The sequence below is a fragment of the Dipodomys spectabilis genome, unplaced genomic scaffold (genome assembly GCF_019054845.1).
Source record: "Dipodomys spectabilis isolate Male_0828 unplaced genomic scaffold, ASM1905484v1 ptg000112l, whole genome shotgun sequence".
Taxonomy (NCBI): Eukaryota; Metazoa; Chordata; class Mammalia; order Rodentia; family Heteromyidae; genus Dipodomys; species Dipodomys spectabilis.
Genome location: NW_024870789.1, coordinates 4552961 through 4580926, shown reverse-complemented (window position 1 = coordinate 4580926; position 27966 = coordinate 4552961). Strand labels below are relative to the sequence as shown.

General features: G+C 57.4%; 1 protein-coding gene across 2 annotated transcripts in view; it reads left to right on the top strand.

Annotated features, from left to right (window-relative positions):
• The window catches only part of Clip2 (CAP-Gly domain containing linker protein 2), a 42964-nt gene extending 16862 nt beyond the window's left edge, over positions 1-26102 (top strand). Inside the window, exons 3-17 of one of the 2 annotated variants that reach the window (XM_042688048.1) lie at positions 1356-1894; positions 5995-6119; positions 6967-7180; positions 8236-8433; positions 10955-11058; positions 12062-12122; positions 14556-14660; positions 16426-17358; positions 20608-20665; positions 21554-21637; positions 22410-22566; positions 23014-23173; positions 23426-23608; positions 23825-23884; positions 25282-26102. In XM_042688048.1, coding sequence (XP_042543982.1) covers positions 1356-1894; positions 5995-6119; positions 6967-7180; positions 8236-8433; positions 10955-11058; positions 12062-12122; positions 14556-14660; positions 16426-17358; positions 20608-20665; positions 21554-21637; positions 22410-22566; positions 23014-23173; positions 23426-23608; positions 23825-23884; positions 25282-25293 — 2993 coding nt within the window. In that variant the 3' untranslated portion in view covers positions 25294-26102. The remainder of the gene's footprint in view (positions 1-1355; positions 1895-5994; positions 6120-6966; positions 7181-8235; positions 8434-10954; positions 11059-12061; positions 12123-14555; positions 14661-16425; positions 17359-20607; positions 20666-21553; positions 21638-22409; positions 22567-23013; positions 23174-23425; positions 23609-23824; positions 23885-25281) is intronic. The other variant, XM_042688049.1, reaches the window with a different exon arrangement.
• Positions 26103-27966: the final 1864 nt, after the last annotated feature.

The following is a 27966-nucleotide window of genomic DNA, read 5'->3' as shown; positions in this document are numbered from 1 at the left end:
ATGCCCTTTTGTGAGGGGCCTTAAGCTGGTGCTTTCCGTCCCCTGTGGGTAGGTAATACACTGACTCAGGCCTCAGTTAGAGCCCCATCTGTGCTGTGTGGCTGTGGGCAAGGCCTTTGTCTCTGAGCTGAAGAGTTGCTCTTCCTATTAGGAAGGCCAGAGTTGAGCCCCAGGAGGGGCAGGGGCTCCCTTCTATTCCCAGCTGGGTCTTCAGCTCTGAGGCTGGTAGGTCCTTCCTAGCCCCTTGACACACGTGTGTGTGTGTGTGTGTGTGTGTGTGTGTGTGTGTACTGGGCTTGAATTCAGAGCCTCTTGCTTTCATTTGCTTTTTTGGTCGGTCATGGGGCCTGAACTCTGGGCCTGGGCACCATCCCTCAGCTCTTCAGCTCAAGGCTAGCGCTCTACCCCTTGAGCCACAGCACCACTTCTGGTTTTTTCTGCTTATGTGGTGCCTAGGAATTGCTCCCAGGGCCTCATGCATGCAAGGCAAGCGCTCTACCACTGAGCCACCTTCCCAGCCCTCATTTGCTTTTTTGCTTAGGACTGGTGCTTTCACACTTAAGCTACAACTCCACTTCCTGCTTTCTGCTGATTAATTGGAGAGAAGAGTCGTGTGGACTTTCCTGCTTGGGCTGGCTTTGAACCAGAATCCTATATCAGCCTCCTGAGTAGCTGGGATCATAGGTGTGAGCGCCAGCACCTGGCTGTATGGGCATAGACTGAGGCTTTTCTGGGTTGTCTGAGTAAGGACAGGATGGAGCCCCCTCCTTGGCTCTGTGGAGCATTGGGTGGTCTTGTGTTCAGAGCTGTAGGCCGGAGCCCCCCAGGTGGCTCGGTTCTCAGGGCCATGGGTAGTGAAGGCCACTGTTATATGGAAGTGCTTGTCTGAGCTGAGAACCATCCAGAGGGGCAGCAAGGGTGGGAAGAAGCCTGGGGACACCCCAAATAAAGCCGGGCTCCAGTGAGTTACACCTGTAATCCCAGCTGCTCCGGATTCTGAGACGTGAGGACCATGTGTGAAGCCAGTCTGGTCAGGAAAGGCCATGAGCCTCTTATCTCCAATGAACCACCCAAAAGCCGGAAGTGGATTTGTGGCTCAAGTGGTGGAGCACCAGCCTTGAGTAAAAAAGCCAAGCGAGAGCTCCAGCCCCAGGGCTGGGGTGCGGCTCAGTGGGTGCGCACTGGCCTGGGTGCGCCCCCAGAACCAGGGAAGGGGAGGGCGCACGGGGCAGGGGAGGGGCCGAGCCCCAGCGCGGGGGGTCGGGGGCTGCCTCAGTTTCCCCCCCTCCCGCAGGTAACCCCCGCGGGCCAGGCAGAGCGGGTCCTCACGGCTGCCTCTCCCTCCCCGCCCGCAGGATCCCCGCAGCACAAGCCCGCCCCGGCCCCGGCCCCGGCCCCCGGCCCCGCCGCCCCTGACAAGCCGGGCTCGCGGGCGGCCGAGGCGGGCGACGAGTCTGCGGGCGACTTCGAGGTGGGCGAGCGCGTGTGGGTGAACGGCGTGAAGCCGGGCTCGGTGCAGTTCCTCGGGGAGACGCAGTTCGCCCCCGGGCAGTGGGCCGGCGTGGTGCTGGACGAGCCCGTGGGCAAGAACGACGGCGCGGTGGGCGGCGTGCGCTACTTCGAGTGCCCGGCGCTGCGCGGCATCTTCACCAGGCCGTCCAAGCTGGTGCGCCAGCCGGCCGAGGGCGCCGACCGCGAGCCGCGCGAGCCGCTCACCGCGCAGAACCTGTCCCTGCACGCCAGCAGCGCCACGCCGCCGCCCGGCCGCGCGCTGCCGCTGCGCGACGCCGTGCTGGGCTCCGGCAAGGCGGGCAACGAGTCCGGCTCCAACCTGTCCGACAGCGGCTCGGTGAAGCGGGGCGACAAGGACCTGCGGCTGGGGGACCGCGTGCTGGTGAGCGCGGGCGCCGCCCTCCCCTCCTCCCCTTCACCCTCCCGCCTGCCCGCCCTCCCTTTTTCCCATCTGCCCCGTCTGTGTTCAGTCTTTTCTCCCTGGGAAGCAGCATAGAGGAAGGCAGGTTTATTTGGCTCATGGCTTCGGAGGCTTCAGGCTTTGGTCTTCTGCCTCCACGGCTCCCAGCCTGAGCGCCAGGAGCTGCTCTCCTCCCGGCGACCAGGAAGCAGAGAGGGAAGGGCCCCCCTGAGAGGAGAGGTGAGAAATGCCTCGAAGCTCCGCCCCTCCACCGCTTCCTCCAATCAGGCCCCACCTCCAGACTGCCCACTCAGCTCTGGATGAGCCGATTGGTGGAGTCAGCTCCCATGGTCCAATCACTTCTCAAGATCCCTGTTAGCCCACTCAGCTATGACATCATCAGTGGATGAACCCATTGGTGGAGTCAGAGCTCCATGACCCAATCACCTCAAGGCCCCACCTCCTGACTAAAATATGTGTCACCCATTGGTGCACCCATTGGTGGAGCGAAAGCCCCTCAGACAGCTTGGAGCCCAGCAGCCCGACCTGAGTTCCTTGCCCTAGTAGGCAGGTCTACACACCAGGTCCCTCACTGCTGTCCTGGGGGTGGCCGACAGTCGGCTTCTGAGAGGGGAAGGTTTTGGCCATCTCTAGCTTTCCCTTGCTGTAGTCTCCAAGCATGAGGCTGAGCTGTGTGCCAGGTGCCAGGCAGGTTCACCGTGGTGAAGACACTTCAGGGGGTGAGTGCCCAGCCCTCAGGAGTGTGACTTCAGAAAGTGCTGTTTCCCACCTTTGAAATGGGGCTGGTCTCCACACTTTATAAGATTATATAAATCTCGTGGTGAGATGGCTAGAGGCTGAGCATGAGAGTACATGTCTGTAGTTCCAGCCACACAGGAGGTGGAGGTCGGATGATCTCAGTTCAGGCTATTGGCTCTTTGTCCCTCTTTTAGCTAAAATCCCTTGAAAGGCCCATCTGGGCCCAGGGGCTCCACTTCCCTCTCCTTCCTAATAGATAAGTCTTCACGTAGGGTCTTCTGCTTTTGTATTGGGCTGGCCTACCTCTGAGCTATAACACCTGCCATTTGAGCCACGCCCCCACTATATGAACCATACCCATCACACAGACACGCCCTAAAACCCTGGCCATGCCCCCCCCCACAGTCCTCACCTTCTCCACTCAAGACATGTCTATCACTTGAACCGTGGTGTTTAAAATTTTTTATGTATTTATTTATTTTGCTGGTCCTTGAACTCAGGGCCTGGGTTCTCTGTGCCTCCCTTAGCCTCTCTGTGCTCAAGGCTAGTGCTCTACCACTTGAGCTACAGCACTACTTCCAGCTTTTTCTCAGTAGTTTATTGGAGATGAGAGTCTCCCGGACTTTCCTACTTGGGTTGGCTTCAAACCGTGATCCTCAGATCTTAGCCTTCTGAGTAGCTAGGATTACAGGCATGAGCCTACCTTTTTTTTTTTCTGGTTAATTGGAGATAAAACCCCATGGACTTTTCTTCCTAGGCTGGCTTCAAATCACAATTCTCAGCTCTCAGCAACTTTTTTTTTTTTTTGGTCGGCCATGGGGCTTGAACTCTGGGCCTGGGTTCTGTCCCTCAGCTCTTCAGCTCAAGGCGAGCGCTCTACCACTTGAGCTACAGCGCCACTTCCGGTTTTCTGGTGGTTTATTGGAGATCGGAGTCTCACAGTCTTTCCTGCCCGGGCTGGTTTTGAACCGCGATCCTCAGATCTCAGCCTCCTGAGTAGCTAGGATTACAGGTGTGAGCCACCAGCCCCCGGCTAGCTCTCAGCAACTTGAGTAGCTGGGATTATAGGCATGAACCATTGGGTGAGATTTAAAAAAAAAAAAAAAAAAGACTTTAAATCCTCAAGGACAAAGAACAGAAGAGACAGCAACAGCAGAGCTGGAAATGCACCAAAGCCATGCTCAGAGCTGGAATCGGGAGACAGAAACGCCCTTGTCAGTCATCTTGGACAGGCACAGCCTGTGCCAGCCTCATGGGGTCCCAGGAAGTGGGGCCCATGCCAGGCCAGAAACAGGAGAAAAATCACCAAGTCACCTCCATCACATCTCTGCCCCTGTCCACCTTTGGCTGGCGACCACCCTGCAGGCCGGGGTTTGGGATGGACCCTGGTCTCCTAAGATCCTTGAATAGAGGATCATGAATATTCATGGGGATCGTGAATATTCATGGGGACCATGAATATTCATATGTGCATGAATATTCATCATGCCACAAGACTCTGGGAAGTAAAGTGCGACTGCAGAAATAAGAAGTGTTAGAAGATAAAATGAAGGGAATCTGAGAACGTTGAAGACGAAGACAGATGGAAAGAGACGAAAGAACTCTATTACTGTCTTTGGAGTTTGTTTCGGGATTTGAACTTGGGGCCTGCAGCACCTGAGACAAGGGGAAGGTGCAGCACATAGGGACACAGGCCCATTGCTACAGGTCCTGGCTGGACACAGGCCCGTCGCTTTGGGTCCTAGCTGGACACAGGCCCATCTCTGTGGGTCCTGGCTGGACACAGGCCCATCTCCACAGGTCCTGGCTGGACACAGGGCAGGATTCTAAGTGGCTTTAAATGTCTCTCAACAGAAACACTAAAGCTTTGGACACACAGAGGGAGCCTCTCAAATAAAGAGACCCGGCAAAACTCCTCAAGAAAGCCAGGTGCCCAGTGTTCACACCTGTAATCCCAGCTACTCAGGAGTCTGAGATCTGAGAATCAGATCGAGCCCAGCCTGGGCAGAAAAGTTCCCAGGAGACTTTTTTTTTTGGTCTGTCGTGGACCTGAGCTCTGGGCCTGGGTGCTGTCTCTCAGCTCTTCAGCTCAAGGCTAGCGCTCTACCACTTGAGCCACAGCGCCACTTCTGGCTTTTTCTGCTTATGTGGTGCTGAGGAATCGAACCCAGGGCCTCATACATGTAAGGCAAGTACTCTACCACTGAGCCACCTTCCCAGCCCCCCGCCATGAGACTCTTATCTCCAGTTAACCATCCCAAAGTACAAAAGAGCTCAGGGACAGCACTTAGGCCTTGAGTTCAAGCCACACAACTGACAAAACCCCTTAAGAATAAGGGCATAAGCCAGACACCAGTGGGTCACACCTATAATCCTAGTTACTCAGGCAGAATCTGAGGATCATGATTTGAGGCCAGCCCAGGCAGACAAAATGGTGAGACTTTTTTTTCTTTTTGTTTTATTTTTGGTTTTTGGTTGTGGGGCTTGAACTCAGGGCCTGGGCTCTGTCCTTGAGCTCTTTCACTCAAGGCTAGTGCTCTACCACTTTGAGCCACAGCTTTGCTTTCAGTTTTTGACTGGTTAATTGGGGCTAAGTATCTCACGGGCTGACTTATAACCTTGATCCTCAGATCCCAGCCTCCTGAGTAGCTAGGATTATAGGCATGAGCCACTGCCACCCGGGTGTGAAACTCTTACCTCCAGTTAACCAGCAAAAAGTTGGAAGGGGATCTGTGGCACAAGTGGTAGAGCGCCAGCTTTGAATAAGAAGCTAAGTAAAAAGTGGGAGGCCCTAAGTTCAAGCCCCAGTACCAGTTCAAAAAGAAGAGTGCTGGGGATGGGCACCAGTGGTAGGGCGCCTGCCTGGCTGGGTTCTGAGGGGCGGGGTTGTGCTGTTCTGTCTGAGAGAATCATTTTGGTTCTTGGCAGCCTGCCCCAGATTGCACCATGAACGAATCAGCATGTGCGTTACACACCACGTCACACAGAACCCACAGATATGTACACAGATATGTCTCAGCCTCCCAAGGAGCACACTACTAAATTCTCACAGATGATTTTGGTGGGTGAAGGCGCTGGGGCTCAGAGAGGGCAGGAAACTTGGTAAGCTCACACAGCTTTTAAGTGGCAGAGTTCCAACGCTGATCCCAGTCACCTCCCAGTATGGCACAGGCCTGGTTGGTGCGGGGGCCCTCCCAGCCGTTCTTGAGGTCCCCCTTCGCCTGTCCCCATGCCCTGCGAGCTGAGCTGGGCGGGAGGGGGGAGAAGCCATCTCCATCCTGTACCCCTGTGAGCTCTGGGCTGAGTTCCTCCCCACGGTGCAGGTTGGCGGGACGAAGACGGGCGTGGTGCGGTACGTGGGGGAGACTGACTTTGCCAAGGGTGAGTGGTGCGGCGTCGAGCTGGACGAGCCCCTGGGGAAGAACGATGGCGCAGTGGCAGGCACCAGGTACAGCAGCTGCAGGGATGAGGGGAGGGGAGGGGTGTTGGTCCTCAATGGGGGCTCCCCTTCGAGCATCCACCACAGCCAGGCATACGCTGATGGCCAGAGGCAGACAGGAGGGACTGTAAGCAGTCACTCAGTGCCGGCTCCGTGTGGACGTGGCTGAGGGAGGCCGCAGTGCCTGATAACACCATCTGGCCATGCCCACCCGCAGCTCAAGGTGGCCCCTCAAAGCACAAAGGGGCTGCCTGTGTCCTGCCATCTCTTGACACAAGGAAATCAAGGCAGAAAAGGGGCTGAGGCTGCCTGGAGCACGAGATGGGGACAGGCGCCCTGCATCATCGTGGCCGTGGGCAGTGAGCTGACCAAGTGCCAGGCTTCGCAGCCCATAAGTAGAGCCTGAGCTGAGCAGAGCCTGGGTTTCCATGACAACAGTCTTGCCGGCCCCCGCCTCCCTCCCCTCTCAGGATGTGGGGCAGACGGCTTTGGGGAGCAGTGGAGTTGCTTGGCTCTGGGCGGCCCCGGTGTGGCCACAGTCTGGCTGTCCCTGTGTCTGGGGCTTCTGCATGGCCGGGGGCGGGAGGGGCTGGCTGTGTGGTACTTAATCAGTGCCTCAGTCTCTGTGCAGTGCAGGGCATCGCTGCTGTTTTTCTCACCCCTCTCCGAATTGTCCCCAGTGGCTGGTGCCAGCTCCAGATGTTCAGGTTCTTCCCAGCTCTGTTGTCTTCCCGGGGAACCCCACCCATCCTCTGGAAGGTTCTCCCCTCCTCCTGAGAATGATGGGGTCTGAGCAGCGGGGGCCACAGGGGTGCTCCAGGCCACGTTGGCAGCGGGGTCTCTCTGGCTCCCTCAGGTACTTCCAGTGCCCACCCAAGTTTGGTCTCTTCGCGCCCATCCATAAGGTGATTCGCATCGGCTTCCCCTCCACCAGCCCTGCCAAGGCCAAGAAGACCAAGCGCATGGCCATGGGCGTCTCGGCGCTCACCCACAGCCCCAGCAGTTCCTCTATCAGCTCTGTCAGCTCCGTGGCCTCCTCCGTCGGAGGCCGGCCCAGCCGCAGTGGTCTGGTGAGCGAGGGGCTGGGGCACCTGCCAGGCCGGGCTGTCCCCGGTTCTGCCTCTTTCCTTCGCTCAGTTCAGGGTTGTTTTTTTAATTTTATTTTTGCTGTTCCTGGGGCTTGAATTCAGGGCCTGCACACTGTCCTGAGTTTCTTTTTTCTGGTCCTGTCGTGAGGCCTGAACTCTGGGCCTGGGCGCTGTCCCTCAGCTCTTCAGCTCAAGGCTAGCACTTTACCACTTGAGCCACAGCGCCACCTCTGGCTTTTTTTTTTCTGCTTATGGGGTGCTGATGAGGAATCGAACTCAGGGCCTCATGCATGCAAGGCAAGCACTCTACCACTGAGCCACCTTCCCAGCCCCTCCTGTTCAAAGGTAGTGCTCTACCACTTGAGCCTCCGCTCCACTTCGGGCTTTTCCTGTGATTAATTGGAGATTAATTGGAGTCTTACGGACTTTTCTACCTGGGTTGGCTTCACATGGTGATCTTCAGATCTCAGCCTCCAAATAGCTGGGATGACAGGCGGGAGCCACCAGTACCCGGTCAAGTTTGGAGTTTTTGAACAAAGATAAAAATGTGTTGCTTGGCCTGGGGGCATGGCTCAAGTGGTAGAGTGCCAGCCAAGCAAGTGAGCAAGCCTGAAGTCCCAAGTTCAAGTCCCAGTCCCCCGGCAGGGGGGGAGGGAGGGAATGTCAGTTTCTTTTCATAGGAAAGTTGATCCAATTACATTTATTGTTACACTTGTTACTGACCTGTGTGTGCAAGCCCTTCCCAGGCAATGGAGGAGGCATTGGTAGATGCAGGCAGGGTTCAGGGCTCTTTCTGAGGGAGAGGAGGCTGGGTGGAGGGTCACCTGTCCAGCTCAACCCCAGGCAGTGCTGGCCAAGGCTAGGGCACCACCATGAATGCATCCTGGGACCCTGTCAGGGCCTTGTTCTGGGCAAGGGGTGTCCCAAGTGTGTCCAGGTGAGCGTGGAGTTCCAGGGTGCCCAGGCACGGCAGGGCGGGGAACAGGGCTCCCACCTGTGGAGCCACCAAGCCTCGGCCTCACCTCCTCTGTCCGCAGCTCACAGAGACATCCTCGCGCTATGCACGCAAGATCTCGGGCACCACAGCCCTGCAGGAGGCGCTGAAGGAGAAGCAGCAGCACATCGAGCAGCTGCTAGCGGAGCGTGACCTGGAGCGTGCCGAGGTGGCCAAGGCTACCAGCCACATTTGCGAGGTGGAGAAGGAGATCGCACTGCTCAAGGCGCAGCACGAGCAGGTGGGCCAGGTCCCAGGGTGGCGGGGGTTCTGGGCCACTCCCTGCTCCTAGGCAGGAAACCTGGGTGTGCAGAGCAATCTGAGCCTTCCTGAGTGTCATCCACAACCCCTTAGAGCCATCCCTGCAGGGGTCTGGCCAGGCTCCTTCCAGACTTTTCTCTATGTGTCGGTGGGGGAACAGAGCCCCAGGGTTGGCCCCCAAATTTGTGTGTCCTGCTTTCTATCCCAACTACTGGGAGAATTTTGTAGGTCATGGAAAATTCTTTTGAACTCAAGGCTTTGTGCCCACCAGGCAGGCTCTGCTACTTGAGCCATACCCCCAGCCCTTTTTGCTTTAGTTTTGTTTATTTTATAGAGTCTCATGCTTTTTTTCTGATTGTGAATCTTTTTTTTTTTTTTTTTTTGACAGTCCTGGGGCTTGAACTCAGAGCCTAGGCACTGTCCCTGAGGGACTTTTGCTCAGGCTAGCACTCTACCACTTGAGCCACAGTGCCACTTGTGGCTTTTTCTGCTAATGTGGTACTGAGGAATAGAACCCAGGGCTTCATGCATGCTAGGCAAGCACTCTACCACTAAACCACATTCCCAGCCCCTGGTTGTGAATCTTGATCTTACTATCTCCGCCTGCTAAGTATCTGGGATTGTAGCTGTGTGCCACCATGCCTGGCTTCTTTTCTTTCATTTTCTTTATTTTCTTGTGCTTGGACCTGGGGCTTGAACTCAGGACCTCTTGCCCCTGCTTAGCTTTTTTTTTTCCCAAGACTGGCACTACACCTCCGCTTCAGGTGTCTAATGTCTTCATAGTCTTAATGGCTAAGCAGATGTCCCTTGTGGCTGTGGCCTCACGAGTGTAGCCCCTCCCCTGCTCATCTTCACCATTTCTAGCTTTTCTCTTCTACATCATGCGTCAGCAGGATCTTTCTGTGTGCTGCTCCCTCATTCAGGTCATGCTTCTGAGCAGATTGGTAGGTGATGAGACTTCTTAGCTGGGTCCCCCGGTGGGGTCACCCAAGGTCTGGGTGGGTGTTGTCCCTGAGCTTTTGTGCTCAAGGGTCTACCAGTTGAGCCAACACTCCACTTCTGGCTTTTTGATGGTTAAGTGGAGATAAGAGTCTCACAGATCTTCCTGACCTGACTGGCTTTGAACCATGATCCTCTAACCTCAGCCTCCTGAGTAACAAAGGCTACATGTATGAACCCTTGATGCCCGGCTCTGGTGTTTTATCTCTGGCAATGCCCTTCTCGGGCCCCTGGGTCCTCTTTGGGATTGAAAGAGTAAAGAGCTGGGCTGGAATGTGGCCCAGTGGTCGAGTGCTTGCCTTATACTTGCACAGTTTGGCTTCCATCCCCAGCATTGCGGAAAATAAATCCCCAAGCCAGGTGCCAGTGGCTCATGCCTGTAATCCTAGCTACTCAGGAGGCTGAGATCTGAGGATCACGGTTCAAAGCCAGCCTGGGCAGGAAAAATCTGTGAGACTCTTTATATCCAATAAACCACTCAGAAAACTGGAAGTGGTGCTGTGGCTCAAGGGGTAGAGTGCTTGCCTTAAGCTGAAGAGCTAAGGGACAGCACCCAGGCCCAGAGTTCAAACCCCACAATCAACAAAAAAATAAATAAATAAACCCCCAAATCCGTAAAGCCTGCTGGGTGTCTAGATACTCAGGAAGCTGAGCTCTGCAGGATCACAGCGGAAGGCCAGCCTGGGCAGAATAAAGCAGTAAAAATGGGACCCCAGGCATGACTCCAGCAGCAGATATCAGCTAATCAGGCAAGCCAAGTGAGAGCGCCAGGCTCTATGTTCCAAAGCTGGTCAGGCCAGGTGCCCATGGCTCACACTGTAATCCTAATTACCCATACGGCTGAGATCTGAGGATTGTGGCTCAAAGCCAGCCCAGGCAGGAAAGTCCCTGAGACTCCTATCTCTAATTAACTACCAAAAAGCCAAAGCAGAGCTGACTCAAGTGGTAGAGTGCCAGCTTTGAGCAAAAAAGCCAAGTGAGGGACTGGGAAGGTGGCTTAGTGGTAGAGCGCTTGCCTTGCATGCCTGAGGCCCTGGGTTTGATTCCTCAGTACCACATAAGCAAAAAGGAAAAAGCCGGAAGTGGCGCTGTGGCTCAAGTGGTAGAGCGCTAGCCTTGAGCTGAAGAGCTGAGGGACAGTGCCCAGGCCCAGAGTTCAGGCCCCACGACTGGACACCCCCTCCCCCCCCCAAAAAAAAGCCAAGTAAGAGGCCCTGAGTTCAAGCCCTGTTACCAGTGTAGAAAACAACAACAGAAACCTCAGGCAAAGTCATAAAGCTAAGTTCCCTGTGAGAGGGGCCTTCCGCAGGCCGGTCTGCCTCTGATGAGGGATGCAAGTATGGCAGCTCTTGCAGCCATGTGAACCTCAGGGTCACTGGCGCTGCACCGCTGTGGCCTTGTTTGTGTGCTAGAGTTGGGAGGGAGGCAGGATGGCCGTGCTGTAGGGCCCTCCCTGCCCTGGGGTCTCGGGGAGCTCACCCTGCCTGGCCCTGGGGCCGCAGTATGTTTCAGAGGCAGAGGAGAAGCTACAGCGGGCGCGGCTGCTGGTGGACAGTGCACGGAAGGAGAAGGTGGAACTGTGCAACCAGCTGGAGGAGGAGAGGAGGTGGGTGCTACCGGGCTGGCCTCTGGCTGTGCCCTGGGCTGGCTGAGTCACGCACATACAGGCTGAGCCGGGGCTGGGCACCTGAGACCCTGCCCTGCCCAGTGCTGGGCATCCTGGGGGCCGGGGGGGAGGGGGGGGAGGGCGGCCCCTCAGGCCGGGACAGAGCCTCGTGCAATGGTAGCCATCACCCCGCCCAGAAACCAGATTGGAGGCAGGGCCAGCCCGAGTCACAGATGGGAAACTGAGGCCCAGTGCCCAGTCGGGATCATTCATCAGACCCGAGGAGTGGTGTAGAAATTTCTCTCCACCTCAGCCTCCGCAAGGTCAGCGCCCACAGAGAGAGAGGGTACGGCCCTGCTACCATTCCCGCCCCGCCTATGGAGGAGGCCCGGCCTCTCCTCTTCTCTGGGGTGATGGGGACTTCTGTGTCTCCCCTCCTCTCCCCTTACCCCACCCCTCCTCTCGCATCTGTGTTTCGGGCGTTCAGCCCAGAAGAGCGTCCGCCATCCGCCCTTGCCTTCTGGCTGGGAGATGAGGGTGTATTTTTACCCCTGGGTGGGTCATCCGGGCCTGTACATCTGGTTTCCATGGTGACACACTGATGCTGACACACGAATCACTCTGGGAGGCCCATGGGAGTTGTGTTCACCGCGAGTCTGGCTGTGGCCTTGCCTCGCTGTGTGACCTTGAGCAGGCTGCTTGCCCTCTCTGGCCTCCTCTCCTCTCACTGGGCCTGCTCAGGGCTGTCAAAACTGTAATTGCGTGTGATATGAGCCTGTGCCTGCTCATGTACTCGTTCCCCGATTCCCACTGGAGGGCCCGGGGGCTCCAGAATGGAGATGGGGGACCCATGGATGAACGCCCAGCTCTCCTTTCCTCCTCGCCATGATGAGATCTGTAGTTACTACCCCATGTGCCAGCCTGCCTCCCTCCCACCCTGGCAGATTCAGGAGATGTGGGGCTGCCTGCCCCAGCCCCCGTCACCCCCTTTCTCTGCCCACAGGAAAGTAGAGGACCTGCAGTTCCGTGTGGAAGAGGAGTCCATCACCAAGGGGGACTTGGAGGTATCGGCCGCCTGGGGGCAGCGCGGGACCCGGGCTGCGGGAGGGTGGAAATGCAGAAGGTTGGAGGTCATGAGCTGTTCTGGGGCCCAAGATGGGATTGGCTCTGCCCTGACCCCAGCCTGAGTCTCAGCTGGAGGTGGGGTTCGGGGCAGGGGTTCCCACAGTGGTTGGGGCGTCCATAGCACCCAGTTGGCGCCCCAGGCTCCAGAAGGAACCCTGCACAGCTTCTCATCCCTGTGGGTTCCCAGCCCCCCTTCCTGCACCCCAAAATGCCTGAGTGCCAGCCTCCACCACCCAGCGTCAGTGATGCCCGACCCCTGCATGCCTCTCAGCTTCCTCGTACTGTGCCATCCAAAGCCTTTTCTTTTCTCAGCAGTACTTGGAGTTTGAACTGAAGCTGGCTAAGGTGGTGCTCTGCTGCTTGAGTCATGTCTCCAGCCCCTTTTTGTTTTGGTAGAGTCTCCATTTGTGCCTTGGCCAGCCTGGGCTGCAGCCCTGCTGTGCCTCCCAGTGTTGCCGGGGCAACAGACTCCTGCACTGCGCCCGGCATTGCTGGGATGGCAGGCTTGTGCCACCATGCCCAAATATCAGTTAAGATGGAGTTGTGTGAACTTCTATGCACTGGCTAAGCCAAAGCTTTTTTGTTGTTAGTCCTGGGCTTGAACTCAGGGCCTGGGCACTGTCCCTGGGCTCTTTTGCTCAAGGCTAATGCTCTACCACTTTGAGCCACAGCTCTACTTCTGTTTTTCTGGTGATTAATTGGAGATAAGAGTCTCATGGACTTTCCTGCCCGGGCTGGCTTTGAACCTTGGTCCTGATCTCAGCCTCCTGGGATGTGAGCTGCCAGTGCCAAAGCTTCCCTGCTGCACCCCCTCACCCCCCGGTTGTGGGGCCTGAACTCTGAGTCTGGGCGCTGCCCCTCTGCTCTTCAGCTCACAGCAAGCGCTCTACCACTTGAGCCACAGCGCCACTCCCAACTTTTTCTGCTTCTGTGGTGCTGAGGAATGGAATCCAGGGCCTCATGCATGCAAGGCAAGCGCTCTACCACTGAGCCACCTTCCCAGCCCAGCCCAAGCTTTTGTGAGATTCAGTTTTCTTACGAAGCCCAGGCTGGCCATCCTCCTGGCTCCACCTCCAGAATGCTGGGACTGCAGTGTGCGTCAGTCAGTGCGCTCAGCCTAGAATCAACTATCTTTAGAGAACTCAGCTGGCCGCCTGGTGGCTGAGGCCCCAGTGGGCTGTCAGAAATGAAGCCTCTTTCCCCTTTAGGCATGGACTATGAGGCGCGGGCAAGTGGTTGGAGCTGGAAAACGGGGAGCCCCTCCCCTGCCCCAGGAGTCTCCCCTTCCCAAGCGGCACAGGCCCCCTTGTGGGGTCTAACTTGTGGGCCTTGCTCTGCTGGATGCCACTGGGCAATATGGCACCAGGCCTTGTTCTCTCTTCCATGTCAGGGTTTGCTTGTTTGGTTGTGAAGCGGTGTTGTTGTGTGGTCAGCAAAGCTGCAGGAAGACAATCGCTAGGTGGCCAGGTGCAGTGGCTGACATCTGTAATCCCAGTGACCGCCCAGGATGAGATCTGGGGAATTGAGGTCTGAGGCTAGCCCAGGCAAAAAGTCAGCCTGTCTCAGCCTCTCAAGTGCAGGGATTACAGACGTGCACCCCCATGCCCACCTCTCCCTGTACTGTGTGTCATTTCTAGATCACTGGTGTGTGAGGAGGGCGGGGTCCTGGCGGTCGGGCTGCAGGATTTCTGTGAGGCCCCCACATGCTGCTTGCATGCAGCCTTTTTCTTTATCTCTTCAGCAACGTCTCCGTCCCGCCTCGCCCGGGTCAGGCTGCTTCTCCGCCAGTGCTGCCCTCGCCCACCGCCGCGCTGGGGAGCCATCACGGGCAGCCCAAATGCCAGGCACACCAGCCCAAGAATATGTGGCTTTGTTGGCCCGGCACGGGTGTGGGAAGCTGGGCACAAAGTGGTATTGTGCTCGTGTGGTGGGGGCCGGGGGCAGGGATGGAGATGGAGCCTGGCCCTGCCTCAGCCCAGCCCGGGCAGTCGAGATGGCGTGGGTCGAAATGTTCACAACTTCCCCTGGGGTGCCAGGAATCCTGGGGTCCCACGTGTAGGACCTTATGCCTGAGACCAATGCCGGGCCCCAAGCTGAGTGAACAAAGGACTGAGGGCCTCCAGAGAGGGGTGCGTGGTACCCCAGCCGGGCCGCATGGGAAGTGGGCACCGCCCGCTCCCCCACACCTCTCCTGAGCCATTCCTGCTCCTCTGTTACCTGTCTGTCAGCTCGTGGACGATGACGCCTGCTTTCTCTCTCCTCTCTCCTCTCTCTCTGTCTCTCTCTGTCTGTCTGTCTCTCTCTCTGGCTTTCCTCTCCCATCCTGTCCCTGTGTCCCCTGTCCCCTGTCCCCTGTCTCTGGGTGGAGCCAGACCCAGACCCAGCTGGAGCACGCCCGCATTGGGGAGCTGGAGCAGAGCCTGCTACTGGAGAAGGCGCAGGCCGAGCGGCTGCTCAGGGAGTTAGCGGACAACAGGGTAATGCGCCTGCTGCCCGCCGCGCCCGCCGTGCCCACCCGGCCCTGCCACCCTTCCACCTCCTCTCTGCCTCTGGCTGCTCTCGGCGTATCCTGTTCTCCGGAGGAAGCAGATATTCCCAAACACGCTGGGGCTGTGGGAGCTGGGGTCCCTGGGCGTTTACCCGCCTACTTGCCGAGATCCCCCCCCCCCATCTGCAGGGCAGAGCTGTGCCGCATTTCCATGGGTCCTAGGACTGACTGCAGCACCCGGTGAAATGGGGAGTCCAGGAAGGCTGCCATGGGCATGAGGTGCCATGAGTTCCAAGGAGTAGCATGCGCTTGGAGGGGCGCTGATGGCCATGGGGAAAGAGCGTGCACCGTGCGGGTGTCTGCAGACACGGGCATCTTCACACAGCCACGGCTCAGCATCCGTGTGCACGAAGCTGTGTTCACACCCATCCAGTCTCCAAATGGCCAACTCCATCCACACAGGTGGCATGGGCATGCCTGTAATCCCAGCACTGGGGAGGCTGAAGCAAGAAAATGGATGCTAGCCCAGGCTATGTATTGAGAGCCTGTTTCAAAACTTTAAAAGGCCTTAGGGCTGTAGCCCCGGGGTAGATTGATGCAGCATGCACCAGACCCCAGATTCCATGGCAGGTGCACATGCAAATGTATGTGAATGCACACAAATGCAGGATGGGGTGCTTGTGTAGCTGGAAAACCCCAAGTTCAGTCCTCAGAGAAGCAGGGGAACTTCTTTCTTTTTCTTTTTTTTTTTTTGCCAGTCCTGGGTTTTGAACTCAGGGCCTGGGCACTATCCCCGAGCTTCTTTTGTTTTCAAGACTAGCACTCTACCATATGAACCACAGCACAACTTCTGGCTTTTTCTGCTTATGTAGTGATGAGTAATCGACCCCAGGGTCTCATGCATGCAAGGCAAACACTCTACCACAGAGCCACCTTCCCCTCCCAGCAGGAGAACCTCTAAAGACGCTATTTCCAGATCTGTGACCACTGACGTGATCAGGGGCCCTTTGGGAGGGTAGAGACCCCCAACAGGTCTGTTTTGCTGGAGGCCTGAAACCTGCCCCTTCGGCCACCCCTCCTACCTGCCCCTCTGGGTACCAGCCACTCATGTTGTGGCCTCTAGAGTAAGGGGATGGCAAAGCTACTCTGGACTCTGCCTACTGGAACTAACATTAGCTTGACCAGGCATAGTGGTGCACACCTATAATCCCAGCCACTTGGGAGGAGGTAGGAGAATCACAGTCTCAGTCTGGCCTCCAGTTAAAAAAAAAAAAAAAAGTTTAAGATCCTGTCTGTAAACACCAAGAGCAAAAATGGTTGGAGACATGACTCAAGCAGTAGAGCGCCTGCCTAGCTTGCACAGCCCTTAGGCACAAGATGATGGCTTCTCTTGCCCACACATGTGGCTTCCTCGTTATTAGGGTGCAGCCAGTGCCCAGGAGGGAGGGGTGCCTTTTCCCCGGCTGATATGTGTCCTCTTGCGGTCCAGCCGGCTGCTGACCACTCTTTGTGCCGATACTGGGGCTTGAACTCAGGGCCTGGGTGCTGCCCCTCAGCATTTCTATTGAAGGCGGGCACTCTACTACTCAAGCCACAGCTCCATGTCTGGCTTTTGGTGTCAGTTGAAGATAAGAGTCTCGTGGACATTTCCAGCTGGGCTGGCTTTGAATCTCGGTCCTCAGGTCTCAGCCTCCCGAGTAGCTGGGAAGGGCTCCCGACCTGCGACCTGACTCCCACCCTTTCTCTCCCAACAGCTGACCACGGTAGCTGAGAAGTCTCGGGTTCTGCAGTTGGAGGAGGAGCTGAGCCTGCGGCGCGGTGAGATCCAGGAGCTGCAGCAGTGCCTGCTGCAGTCAGGGCCGCTGCCTGCGGACCACCCCGAGGCAGCCGAAGCGCTGCGGCTGCGGGAGCGGCTGCTGTCCAGCCAGGAGCGGCAGCCAGACGGCAGCGCGCTCCGGGACAAGTATGAGGAGGCGCTGAAGGCCTATCAGGCCGAGGCGGACAGGCTGCGGGCGGCCAACGAGAAGTACGCGCAGGAGGTGGCCGACCTGAAGGCCAAGGTGCGGCAGGCCACGCACGAGAACATGGGCCTCATGGACAACTGGAAGTCCAGGCTGGACTCGCTGGCTTCTGACCACCAGAAGTCCCTGGAGGGGCTCAAGGCTACGCTGAGCTCGGGCCCGGGTGCCCAGCAGAAGGAGATCGGAGAGCTAAAGGCTGTGATAGAGGGTATCAAAATGGAGCACCAGCTGGAGTTGGGCAATCTGCGTGCCAAGCAGGACCTGGAAGCAGCCATGCACGCCAAGGAGAAGGAGGGCCTGCAGCAGAAGCTGCAGGAGGCCCAGGACGAGCTGGCTGGCCTCGGGCAGCAGTGGCAGGCCCAGCTGGAGGCCCAGGCCGCACAGCACCGGCAGGAGCTGCGGGAGGCTCAGGACCGGTGCCAGGATGCCCAGCTACGCGTGCAGGAGCTGGAGGGGCTGGATGTGGAGTACCGCGGCCAGGCGCAGGCCATCGAGTTCCTCAAGCAGCAGATCGCCCTGGCCGAAAAGAAAATGCTGGACTTCGAGCTGCTGCAGCGGGCCGAAGCCCAGAGCAAGGCGGAGGCCGAGGGGCTTCGGGAGAAGCTCCTGGTGGCGGAGAACAGACTCCAGGCGCTCGAGGCCCTGTGCTCGGCTCAGCACAGCCACGTAGGCGGCTCCTGCAGGCCAGCTGGGCAGGGTGTGGGTGGGATGGGCCTCTGTGTGGTGGCCCAGGGCCTCCCAGGTACCCTGAGAGGGGCTGGGGGGGGGTGGCCCTTGCCTGGCAGGCACAACTTCCCCCTCGCCCCAGCAAAGGGAGAAAAAAGGAAAAATGCAACCTGCCCAGCACAGTGGTTGATGCTTATAGTCCAGGCTTCTGGGGAGGTGGAGCTCTGGGGATCACAATGGGAGGTCAGTTCATGCATAAAAGTACAGTGCTTGAGAGGCCAGGTGCCACTGGTGGCTCACGCCTGTAATCCCAGCTACTCAGGAGGTTGAGGTCTGAGGGTCACAGTTCAAAGCCAGCCTGGATAAGAAAGTCTGTGAGACTCAAATCTCTTGAGTAACCACCAGAAACCCAGAAGTGGTGCCATGGCTCAAAGTGATAGAGTGCTAGCCTTGAGAAAAAGAGCTCAGGGACTGCCCAGGCCCAGAGTTCAAGCCCTATGACTGACAAAATGGAAAAAAAAAAAAAAAAAATATATATATATATATATATATGCATATATATAGATATGCTTGAGAGTCCATCACAACCGAAGGCTAGGCGCAGCAAGGCATGTCTGCTGCCCCAGCCGCAGGCAGCACAAGTAGGAGATTGAATCCCAGGGCATGATGATGGGGGAGATTTTGCCTTGAAAATTCCAAGGCAAAAAGCCGGGTGCTGGTGGCTCATGCCTGTAATCCTAGCTACTCAGGAGGCTAAGATCTGAGGATCGCGGTTCAAAGCCAGCCCGGGCAGGAGGGACCGTGAGACTCCTATCTCCAATAAACCACCAGGCAACCGGAAGTGGCGCTGTAGCTCAAGTGGTAGAGCGCTCGCCTTGAGCTGAAGAGCTGAGGGACAGCGCCCAGGCCCAGAGTTCAAGCCCCATGACCGACAAAAAAAGAAAAAGAAAAAGAAAATTCCAAGGCAAAAGGGGACTGGAGGCCTGGCTCAAGGATTGGTGGTGGCTCGAGTGACGGGGTGGGGCTTGAGTTCAAGCTGTAATCTCCAAATGCTTCTTGTCAGGATGGTGACAGGCTGGAGATGGGTCCCGTGGTGGAGTCCCTGGATTCCACCCCCGGGGCCACCCTCAGAGGACGTGACACTCAGTCCCCACAGAACAGCCATGTGGCGGGAAGCTGCCCACCTGGGTGCCCATCTCCAACAAGTGCACTGGCCCAGGGGCCCAGCATGGCCTCCCCTTTCCCCTCACCGTGAAGGCAGCAATTGTCCCCAGAGCCAGGGCTCCCGGGCGCTCTGCAGGACTGGCCTTCCCGGCTCCTGAGTGGCCAGCCACACCCTGGGATAGAGGAGAATGGGTGCTATGCCTGTGCCCAGCCCCACATTGCCCTGGGGTGGCGTGGCTTGCCCTGGTGCCCAGTGGCAGGGTGACCAGTCTGGTGGCCAGCAGAGCTCATGAAGGTGCCAGGATGACAGAGCCCCATGGGAGGGGTGGCCAGTGACAGACCTGGCCAGCTTCCCAAGGGTCCCCACCAGGCAGCCCTGCTCCATGCATTGGCTGCAGTGGGGGGGGGGGAGGGGGCTGTTTGTGAAGTCCTTCCTGTGTCCAGCCCCCAAGCACTCGCATGGTCCCTGCTTGCCCAGATCTGGGCTGGAGGAAGGAGGCGGCCAGGCCAGTCACAGGGAAGCTGATGGGCAGGTGGATCAAGGCTGGACCTTGATCCAAGCCTTGGACCTTGGTACCCTTAGCTGCCGAGGTTTGCAGACCTTGGTGACAGGCCTGAGGGTGACCCCACCCCTTGTGTCACGAAGGGGCCCCCTGTGGCTCCAGGTTCAGACATAATCTGGAAAGGACAAAGTAAAATGGATGGGCTTTGATCGGCTCTGCTCATCTTGCTGCCGGGCTGCACTGCACACTTCATGGGCTCTGTGGACAGTGGGCAGAGGAGGCGCAAGGCACTGTCCACAGTCTTTTTTTTTTTTTATGTTGATCATGGAGCTTGAACTCTGGGCCTGGGCGCTGTCCATGAGCTCTTCAGCTCAAGGTAAGTGCTCTACCACTTGAGCCACAGCGCCACTTCTGGTTTTCTGGTGGTAAATTGGAGATAAGAGTCTCACAGACTTTTCTGTCCAGGCTGGCTTTGAACCAAGATCCTCAGATCTCAGCCTCCTGAGTAACTAGGATTACAGGCGTGAGCCACTGGCGCCCAGCTCTACAGTCTTTTGACTTGTGTACCAGACTCTTTTGTGTTTGTACCTGTACTGGTGCTTAAACTCAGGGCCTGAGTTCCGTCCCTTATCTTTTTCACTCAAGGCCACGGCTCTACTTCCAGCTTCTTGCTGACTAATTAAATAAGAGTCTCATGTATTTCCTGTCTAGGCTGGCTTTGAACTTCAGTCCTCAGATCTCAATCTTTTCAGTTGCTAGGCTTACAGGTATGAGCTACCAGCTCCCAACTACCAGGTAGCCCAGGCTGGCCTTGAACTCCATTTCTTCCTTCCTCAGCCTCTTGAGGAAGGCACACACCACTATACCTGCTCAATTTAAAAAAACAAAATATATATTTTTAAAAATTGGGGTTTTTTTTTGTCAGTCATGGGCTTGAACTCTGGGCCTGAGCACTATCTCTCAGCTCTTCAGCTCAAGGTTAGCTCACTACCACTTGAGTCACAGTGCCACTTCTGGTTTTCTGGTAGTTTACTGGAGATAAGTTTCATAGCCTTTTCTGCCCAGGCTGGGTTTTTTTTTTTTTTGGTCGGCCGTGGGGCTTGAACTCTGGGCCTGGGCGCTGTCCCTCAGCTCTTCAGCTCAAGGCGAGCGCTCTACCACTTGAGCTACAGCGCCACTTCCGGTTTTCTGGTGGTTTATTGGAGATAGGAGTCTCACGGTCTCTCCTGCCCGGGCTGGCTTTGAACCGCGATCCTCAGATCTCAGCCTCCTGAGTAGCTAGGATTACAGGCGTGAGCCACCAGCGCCCGGCCCAGGCTGGGTTTGAACTATGATCCTCAGACCTGTCTCCTGAATAGTTGGAATTATGGGTGTGAGTCCCAGCACCCGCTGTAGTACCGTGACTAAGGAGGGATGGAGGTCTGCAGCAGTAGTTGATGGAGGTGAAGCCGAGGGGCCGCCCCTGTCATGGGGAGGCTGCGTGGGGACATGGTGGCCCTGGACACCGCATCAAGGCCCTTATACAGGATGGGGGGGCGGGGCTGGTGGACCAGGCAACAGGCAGGACCCTGCCTTCTTCCAGGTGATCGAGGCCAATGACCTTTCGGAGGAGAAGATGAGCATGAAGGAGATGCTAGAGGGTGAGTAGGATCCATAGGAATGGCTGGGCGGCAGTCCTACTGTGCCACCACCAGCCTAGATTAGGACGGCAGGATGACGGGCGGGAGCCATCGGTGCCTGGCCCTCCTTTGTTTTTCTTGTTTATGTTTCTTATTTTTTGGTCAGTTGTGGAGCTGGAACTCTAGGCCTGGGCACTGTCCCTGAGCTCTTCAGCTCAAGACTAGTGCTCTACCACTTGAGCCACAGCGCCACTTCCAGCCTTTTCTGTTTATGTGGTGCTGAGGATTTGAACCCAGGGCCTCATGCATGCTAGGCAAGCGCTCTACCACTGAGCCACCTTCCCAGCCCCCTCCTTTGCTTTTTAAAAATTCCTTTGGCCCTGGGCACCAGTGGCTCACCTGTAGTCCAGCTCAGGCAGAAAAAAGTTGTAAAGACATCATCTTCAAAATACCCAGCAAAAAGAAGGGCTAGAGGTATAGCTCAAGTGGTAGAGCACCAGCCAAAAAAACTTGGGTGCCCTAGCCCCAGGTTCAAGCCTCAGTACCAGCCAACACACACACAATTCGAATCTTGGTATTTTTATTTATAGCTGGGCATGGTAGTGCACACCTACAATCCCAGCACTCAAGAAGCTGAGGTAGGAGGATGGAGTTCTAGGCCAGCCTGAGCTATATCGTTAGACCTCGTCTAAGAGAAGGAACCAAACGGGAGGGGAGCCTGGTCTGTCCCAGTGCCTGGTGACACAGGACACAGGAGTGACTGGCGTGTGGTCCAGCATTCTGCCCTGGCCAGGACACAGGGCAGTTCACAGCGAAGAGTGTGGAAGGGCTGGGCCCTGGAGGCCCAGTGTGGCCTCCTTGGAGAGGTCAGGCCTCCCCGGAGCATACCAAGCCCCTCTTCTGCCCTAGACCTGCAGGACAAGCTCCACAAGAGGGACAAAGAGGTGATGGCATTGACTTCCCAGGCCGAGACACTTGGGGCCCAAGTAAGTGGTAAGTCTCCGTCCCTTAGCCCTGTCTGTCCGCAGCTGTTTGTGGTTGTTGGTCTGAACCCCATTACCAGGAGAGACACCGAGACTGCCTGCTCGGGTAGAGGTGGGGGGAGGCCATAGCTGGCCCCACCCGGAGCCAGCCACAGGGAGGGGCAGGGGAAGCCAGGGCTCTGGGATTGGCAATCTCAGAAAAACTGGTCTTAGCAGGCACTGGTGGCTCACGCCTGTAATCCTAGCTACCCAGGAGGCTGAAATCTGATGATTGAGGTCAAAGACAACATAGGCAGGAAAGTTGGTGGGACTCTTATCTCTAATTAACCACCAAGAAAGCTGGAATGGAGCTGTGGCTCAAGTGGTAGAGCACCAGCCTTGAGCTAAAAAAAACTAAGGGACAGCACCCAGAACCTGAGTTCAAGACCTAGGACCAGCACAGAGAGGCGATGTGGGGAGAGGGGAGGGGGGTGTCATCATCTTCCTCTGAATGCTGGACTGCGTTCCTGTAGGACCCCCCCATCCCTGTCACATCACGTGGCTAAGGGAGTCCACAGAAGTCAGGGGCCCTGGGCCACAGCTCAGCCTCCTTGTCTAATTGCTGCATGTGTGCCATGCCCTGAGGAAGGGGCACCTCTTCCTTACCCACTGCCTGGGCACTGGTTTTGGAGTTTGTCTTGTTCTGTGAGGTCCTCTTCTCGGGCTGACCCCCCCCAGCCCCAGCACCCTGGGTGGACCTGGGTCCCCGAAGGGCTCAACCCTCTCCCCATGGCCTTGGGCAGCGCTGGAGGCCAAGTGCAAGGCCGCGGAGAAGAGGACGGACGCACTGCTAAAGGAGAAGCGGCGTCTGGAGGCGGAGCTGGACGCCGCGGCCCGCCGGACTCATGACGGCTCAGGCCAGCTGGTCACCCTCAGCCGGGAGCTGCTGCGGAAGGAGCGGTGAGCCAGCCTGCCCCCCCCCCCCCCGCCCTCGACCCCCGCAGCACACTGCACTCTGGGCTGCGATCCTCACGTCTCAGCCTCCTGAGTAGCTAGGATCACAGGCGCGAGCCGCCAGCCCCAGCTGCTTTTCTCAAAGCAAGCTTTAACGGGGTGCCTGGTGGGGTACAGTCCAGCTATGTGGGAGGTGAAGATGGGCGCCCAGTATCAAACAAGCCAGATCTTCTGTTGTCCACTTGAGAAGTGGACATAGGAGGATCACAGTATTGAGTCCCATGTGAGACACTAAAGAGCAAACGAAAAGCAAAAGGTGCGAGCTGGGCAGGGCCGAGGTTCCGAGTTCAAACCCCAGGTAATGCGCACAGTACACATGTTCGGGGAAGGGTCACCGCGTGGGTGCTGGGCCCCGGCGGTGGTGGCGGGCTGACGCCCCTCCTGTGCTCCCAGGAGTCTGAACGAGCTGAGGGTGCTGCTCCTGGAGGCCAATCGCCACTCGCCGGGACCTGAGCGAGACCTGAGCCGCGAGGTGCACAAGGCTGAGTGGCGGATCAAGGAACAGAAACTGAAGGATGACATCCGGGGTCTGCGGGAGGAGCTCACGGGGCTGGTACTTGGGGGACTGGGCAGGGCCTGTGGGAGGGACAGGGCGGGACAGTGGGAGGGGGGCCATGGCAGGCTGAGGCGCGGTGGGGGTCAGCCCAGTGAGCCCAGCCTCCTGAGGCTGGCATGGAGGCCAGGCCAAGGGCCAGGCAGAGCCATCTCTGGGCACTTGGTGGCCCAGTGCCTCGGGGTACGTGGGCCTCAAGGGCTTCTGGTAAGCGGCCTGGCTGGGGCAGCGCTGACCCCAAGCTCTGCGCAGGACAAGGACCGGGGCCTGGCCGAGCAGAGGCGCTTCTCCCTCATCGACCCCACATCCGCGCCGGAGCTGCTCCGCCTGCAGCACCAGCTGCTGAGCACCGAGGATGCGCTGCGCGAGGCCCTGGAGCTCACGCGGCAAGTGGAGAAGTTCGTGGAGGCCATGCGGGGCCCTGATCGGGCCCAGGTGAGCACTGGGGCCCAGGCTGCGGGGGTCCGAGCCAGGAAGAACCAGAGACGGGCTGCCCAGCCTGGAGGGAGGAAGTGGAAGGAAAAGGGAGGGAGCAGAAGGGAGGGAGGGAGGAGGATGATGGAGCCCGGCCTGGGATGTTGGTGTTGGGCACTGGCCCCACCCAGTGGGCACCGGGTTCATGGCCTCTGCCCGTCCCCCCCCCTCCTGCAGACCTTCACTTCCGGTTCTGCCAATGGCATCCATCAACCAGACAAGGCCCAGAAGCAGGAGGTAAAGGCACCCCCGTAGAAGGACACCTGGGAAGGCACTAAACGCAGAGGAAGCGGCATGTGTGTGCCTGCCCGTGCGTGCACGCGTGTGCCCCAAACAAGAGGCCATTCACAGAGGCGCGTTCAGGGGCGACAACGTCCTTCCTGCCTTTTTTCTTTGCCTGGCACTGAGAATGAACCCGGAGCTTTGTGTGTGCCAGGAGGGCGCTCTGCCATGGAGCTACACCCCAGTGACCCCCACCCCCATTTTTCTCGACACAGAGTCTCATTGTACTCATACGCCTGGCTGGCATCTTGCGCCCCCTTCCTGAGCTCTGGGATCACAAGCCGCACCCAGCCTTCTAAGCCTCTTGTCTGAGCCAACTGCCACTGTACCCAACATATCGGTATTGTGTAGGCAGGCTGGGTAAGGTGGCTCATGCCTGTAATCCTATCTATTTAGGAGGCTGCGATGTTAGGATTAAGGTTCGAAGCCAGCCTGTGCAGGAAAGTCTGTGAGACTCTTATCGCCAGTGAACCAAAAAACTGGAAGCGGTGCTGTGGCTCAAAGTGCTAGAACTCTAGTCTTGAGCAAAGAGCACTTGGGGACAGCGCCCAGGCTCTGAGTTCACGCTCCACGACCAACCTAAATGAATGAATGAATAAAATTAGCTGGGCACTGGTGGCTCACATCCATAATCCTAGCTGTTCAGGAGGCTGAAATCTGAAGCCAGCCTGGGCAGGAAAATCCATGAGACTCTTCCCTTCAATGAGCCCCCAAAATACTGGAAGTGGAGCTGTGGCTCAAGTGGTAGAGCCCTTGAGTTTTTTTGGTGCCCAGTATTGGGCGCCAAGGGGTGGGGGGAGTTGAATGAGAGTACAAGGCTATGCGTTCAAACTCCAATATCTCCTCTCCCCAAAAATGTTTTTCCTAGCCCCTTTTGTATCAGAGGCTCCCGTGCTTTGTGCAGGTGCACCGCCCCCTCTCCCGGCCAGCTCCCGGCTCTGCCGCTGCCGCCCTGCTCAGGCCTGGCCCCTGCCCGCTATGGGCAGACTGAGCTGTCACCCAACACACTGCTGTTCTGCAGGGCCCGGAGCCCAGCGCAGCCTTGCCCACGTCCTGAGCCTGGGCTTCTACCTTGTGCCTGTGGCCTGCACCTTACCCCTGCAGCTCTGCTCTCCTGCCAGGCTTGCGGTGCACAGGGCGGGCTCACCCCTGGCACACGGGGAAATTGGGGCCTGCCACCCCCATTCCCATCTCCATCCATCCAGCCTTTCCCCCTGGGCTCCTTGTAAAACCCACACATTTCCTGCCCCAGGGCCTTGGCACCTGCGGGTCCTCTCCCCGCATGCCCACCCGCCCTCCTGCCTTGGCCCTGCTTTCCTCCCCGCCTCTCTGACCAAATCCTGGCCCCCCAGGACCGGCACTGACCCCATGGACCTGGAGGCGGCGTGGCCAGCTGTGACCATAGCAACCTTGCCCCTGCCGGACCAGGAGGTGCCCGGAGCTTGCCATCCACCGCAGCCCGCCCGTCTCAGCCCTCACTTGGGCATGAAGAAGCTTCTGGAACTCTTAGGGAGAAGCTGAGATAACCCTGCCAGAGACTCCCCGGAGCAAGCTGCTCTGACGCTTGTCTGGGTGCCAGGGCCAGGCCGTGCCCCCGCTGCCCCTGCCCCTGGCCCCTAGGACAAGGTGGTGGGAAGCCGGCTGGGCCCCGCCAGCCTCAGTATTATGCCCGCACCAGCCCCTCTCCACCCTGCGGCCTCGGGCAGCCCTGGCCTGGAGCCAGGGTGACCAAGGCTGGTACCACACTGGCCCCAGGCCACACGGCAAGCGTGAGGTGCGGGGCAGCGCTCACCCCTGCGGGCCCCCAGTTCCAGGAGGGCGGCCTGATGTCCCTCCCCCAGGTACAGGCTGGCAAGGGTCACAGTCACCCCAAGGCAGCTATGGGGGGCAGCCATGTACCCGCCCATGCCCCCCACTCCCCGCTGGCTTCCGTAGCGGATTTAGTAACATCGGCTTAGAAGCGATGCGTGTTAGTGGTTTGGCCAGAGACAGCACTGCTGCTCCTAGCACAATCCAGCAGCTCTGAGTACTAGCGGACCCAGGCCGGGAGGGTGGCCCGGCAGGTTTGTGACAAGCCATCTGGATGGCCTGCCGCACGGCCACCAGGTCCTCTCCTGGCCCTGCCCTTCCCCGCCCTGCCCCCCACCCCCTCCCTCCCCCAGTGGAATTGTGGAAGCGTGGCTCGTCTGTCTTCGGGCAATAAAGCTTGTGACTGAGGTGCAGGAGCCGAGTGGTCATCCAGGACTCTGTGGGTGCCTGGGGACCCGAGTCACCCCAAGGCAGCACCCCTCCACCGGTGCCAGGAGAGGAGTTAGTTGGTCCTCACTTTGTTGTCTGCTGTCCTGCTCTCGTGTGAATGGCTATGAGGGGGCCTCCGCAAGGTGGCAGTAGATGTGCGAGGGGCTGAGTATAGTGGCACACACCTATAGTCACAGTTACTTGGGAACACAGACACGAGGCTCAAGATTTGAGGCCAGGCCTGGGAAGGTGGCTCAGTGGTAGAGTACTTGCCTCCCATGCATGAGGCCCTGGGTTTGATTCCTCAGCACCACATAAGCAGAAAAAGCCAGAAGTGGCTGCTGTGGCTCAAGTGGTAGAGCGCTAGCCTTGAGCTGAAGGGCTGAGGGACTGTGCCCAGTCCCCACGACTGACCAAAATAAATAGATAAATAAAGGTTTGAGGCCAATTTAGGCAAAATGAGTGAGGCCCTATCTCAAGCACAAAGCCTTAAGTTCAAATCACAGTATTGGCCAAAAACAAAAAACCAGCTATAAGCAGGGAATGCAAATGGAGAATCTGCTTTTTCCATGCTCAGAGGACATACAGACAAGCTGGAGAGAGAACTGAGAAAGCAGGTGGCCACCGTGCTGCACCCCGAGATGGCAGGGGTGCCCAGGGACCCCCACCGGCCCAGGTCTCCGGGGAGCGGAGTTGCGCCCCACCCGCCTCACACTGGCTATGCAAAGCCACCCTGCCACACCCAGCCCCAAAGACAACAGTTTTCACGTCAATAACCTGACAGCTTTTATAGTTGGATTTAGTATTTTTTAAATTTATTTTTTATTTTTGTTGGTCATGGGGCTTGAACTCTGGACCTGGACGCTGTCCCTCAGCTCTTCAGCTCAAGGCGAGCTCTCTGCCACTTGGACCACAGCACCACTTCTGGTTTTCTAGTAGTTTATTGGAGATAAGAGTCTCATGGACTTTTCTGCCCTGGCTGGCTTTGAACCGTGATCCTCAGATCTCAGCCTCCTGAGTAGCTAGGATTACAGGTGTGAGTCACCAGTGCCCAACTTACTGAACTTGAGTTTTAATTAATTAATTTATTTTTACCTGAACTCTGGGCCTGGGCGCTGTCCCTCAGCTCTTCAGCTCAAGGCTAGCGCTCTACCACTTGAGCCACAGCGCCACTTCCGGCTTTTTTTTCTGCTTATGTGGTGCTGAGGATTTGAACCCAGGGCCTCATGCATGCAAGGCAAGCGCTCTACCACTGAGCCACCTTCCCAGCCCCCTTGAGTTTTAATTTTTAAGCAGAAGGAAAATAGGAAGGACTTAATGGTCGTGGTAGGAAACTTGGGGTGCAGTCCCTCCTCACTCTCAATCTAGGCCACCAGGAAGGGCTGGGGGCATGGCTGAAAGCAGTGACACAGGATGATCCCAAGTTCATGCCCAGCCTGGACTGCACAGCAGGACCCTGTCTCAAAAACACAATTTTTGCCAGGTGTGCAGACTCACACCTGGACTAACGCACAGTTACCAGGAAGCTGAATGAGGAGGATTGTGGTTCGAAACCAGACATTACAAGACTCCATCTCATTCAGTGGCCCACACCTCTATCATCCAAGCTATGCCCTAGGCTGAGATAGAAATTCCCAAGTTCCAACTAAGGCAAAAAGATCTGGGGCTGGGGCTCGGTGGTAGGGGCACTTGCCTAGCAAATGCCCTTGATTTCAAGCTTTAATACTGAGAAAAAAAAAATCCAGGGGCCAGTGGCTCACACCTATAATCCTAGCTACTCAGGAGGCTGACATCTGAGG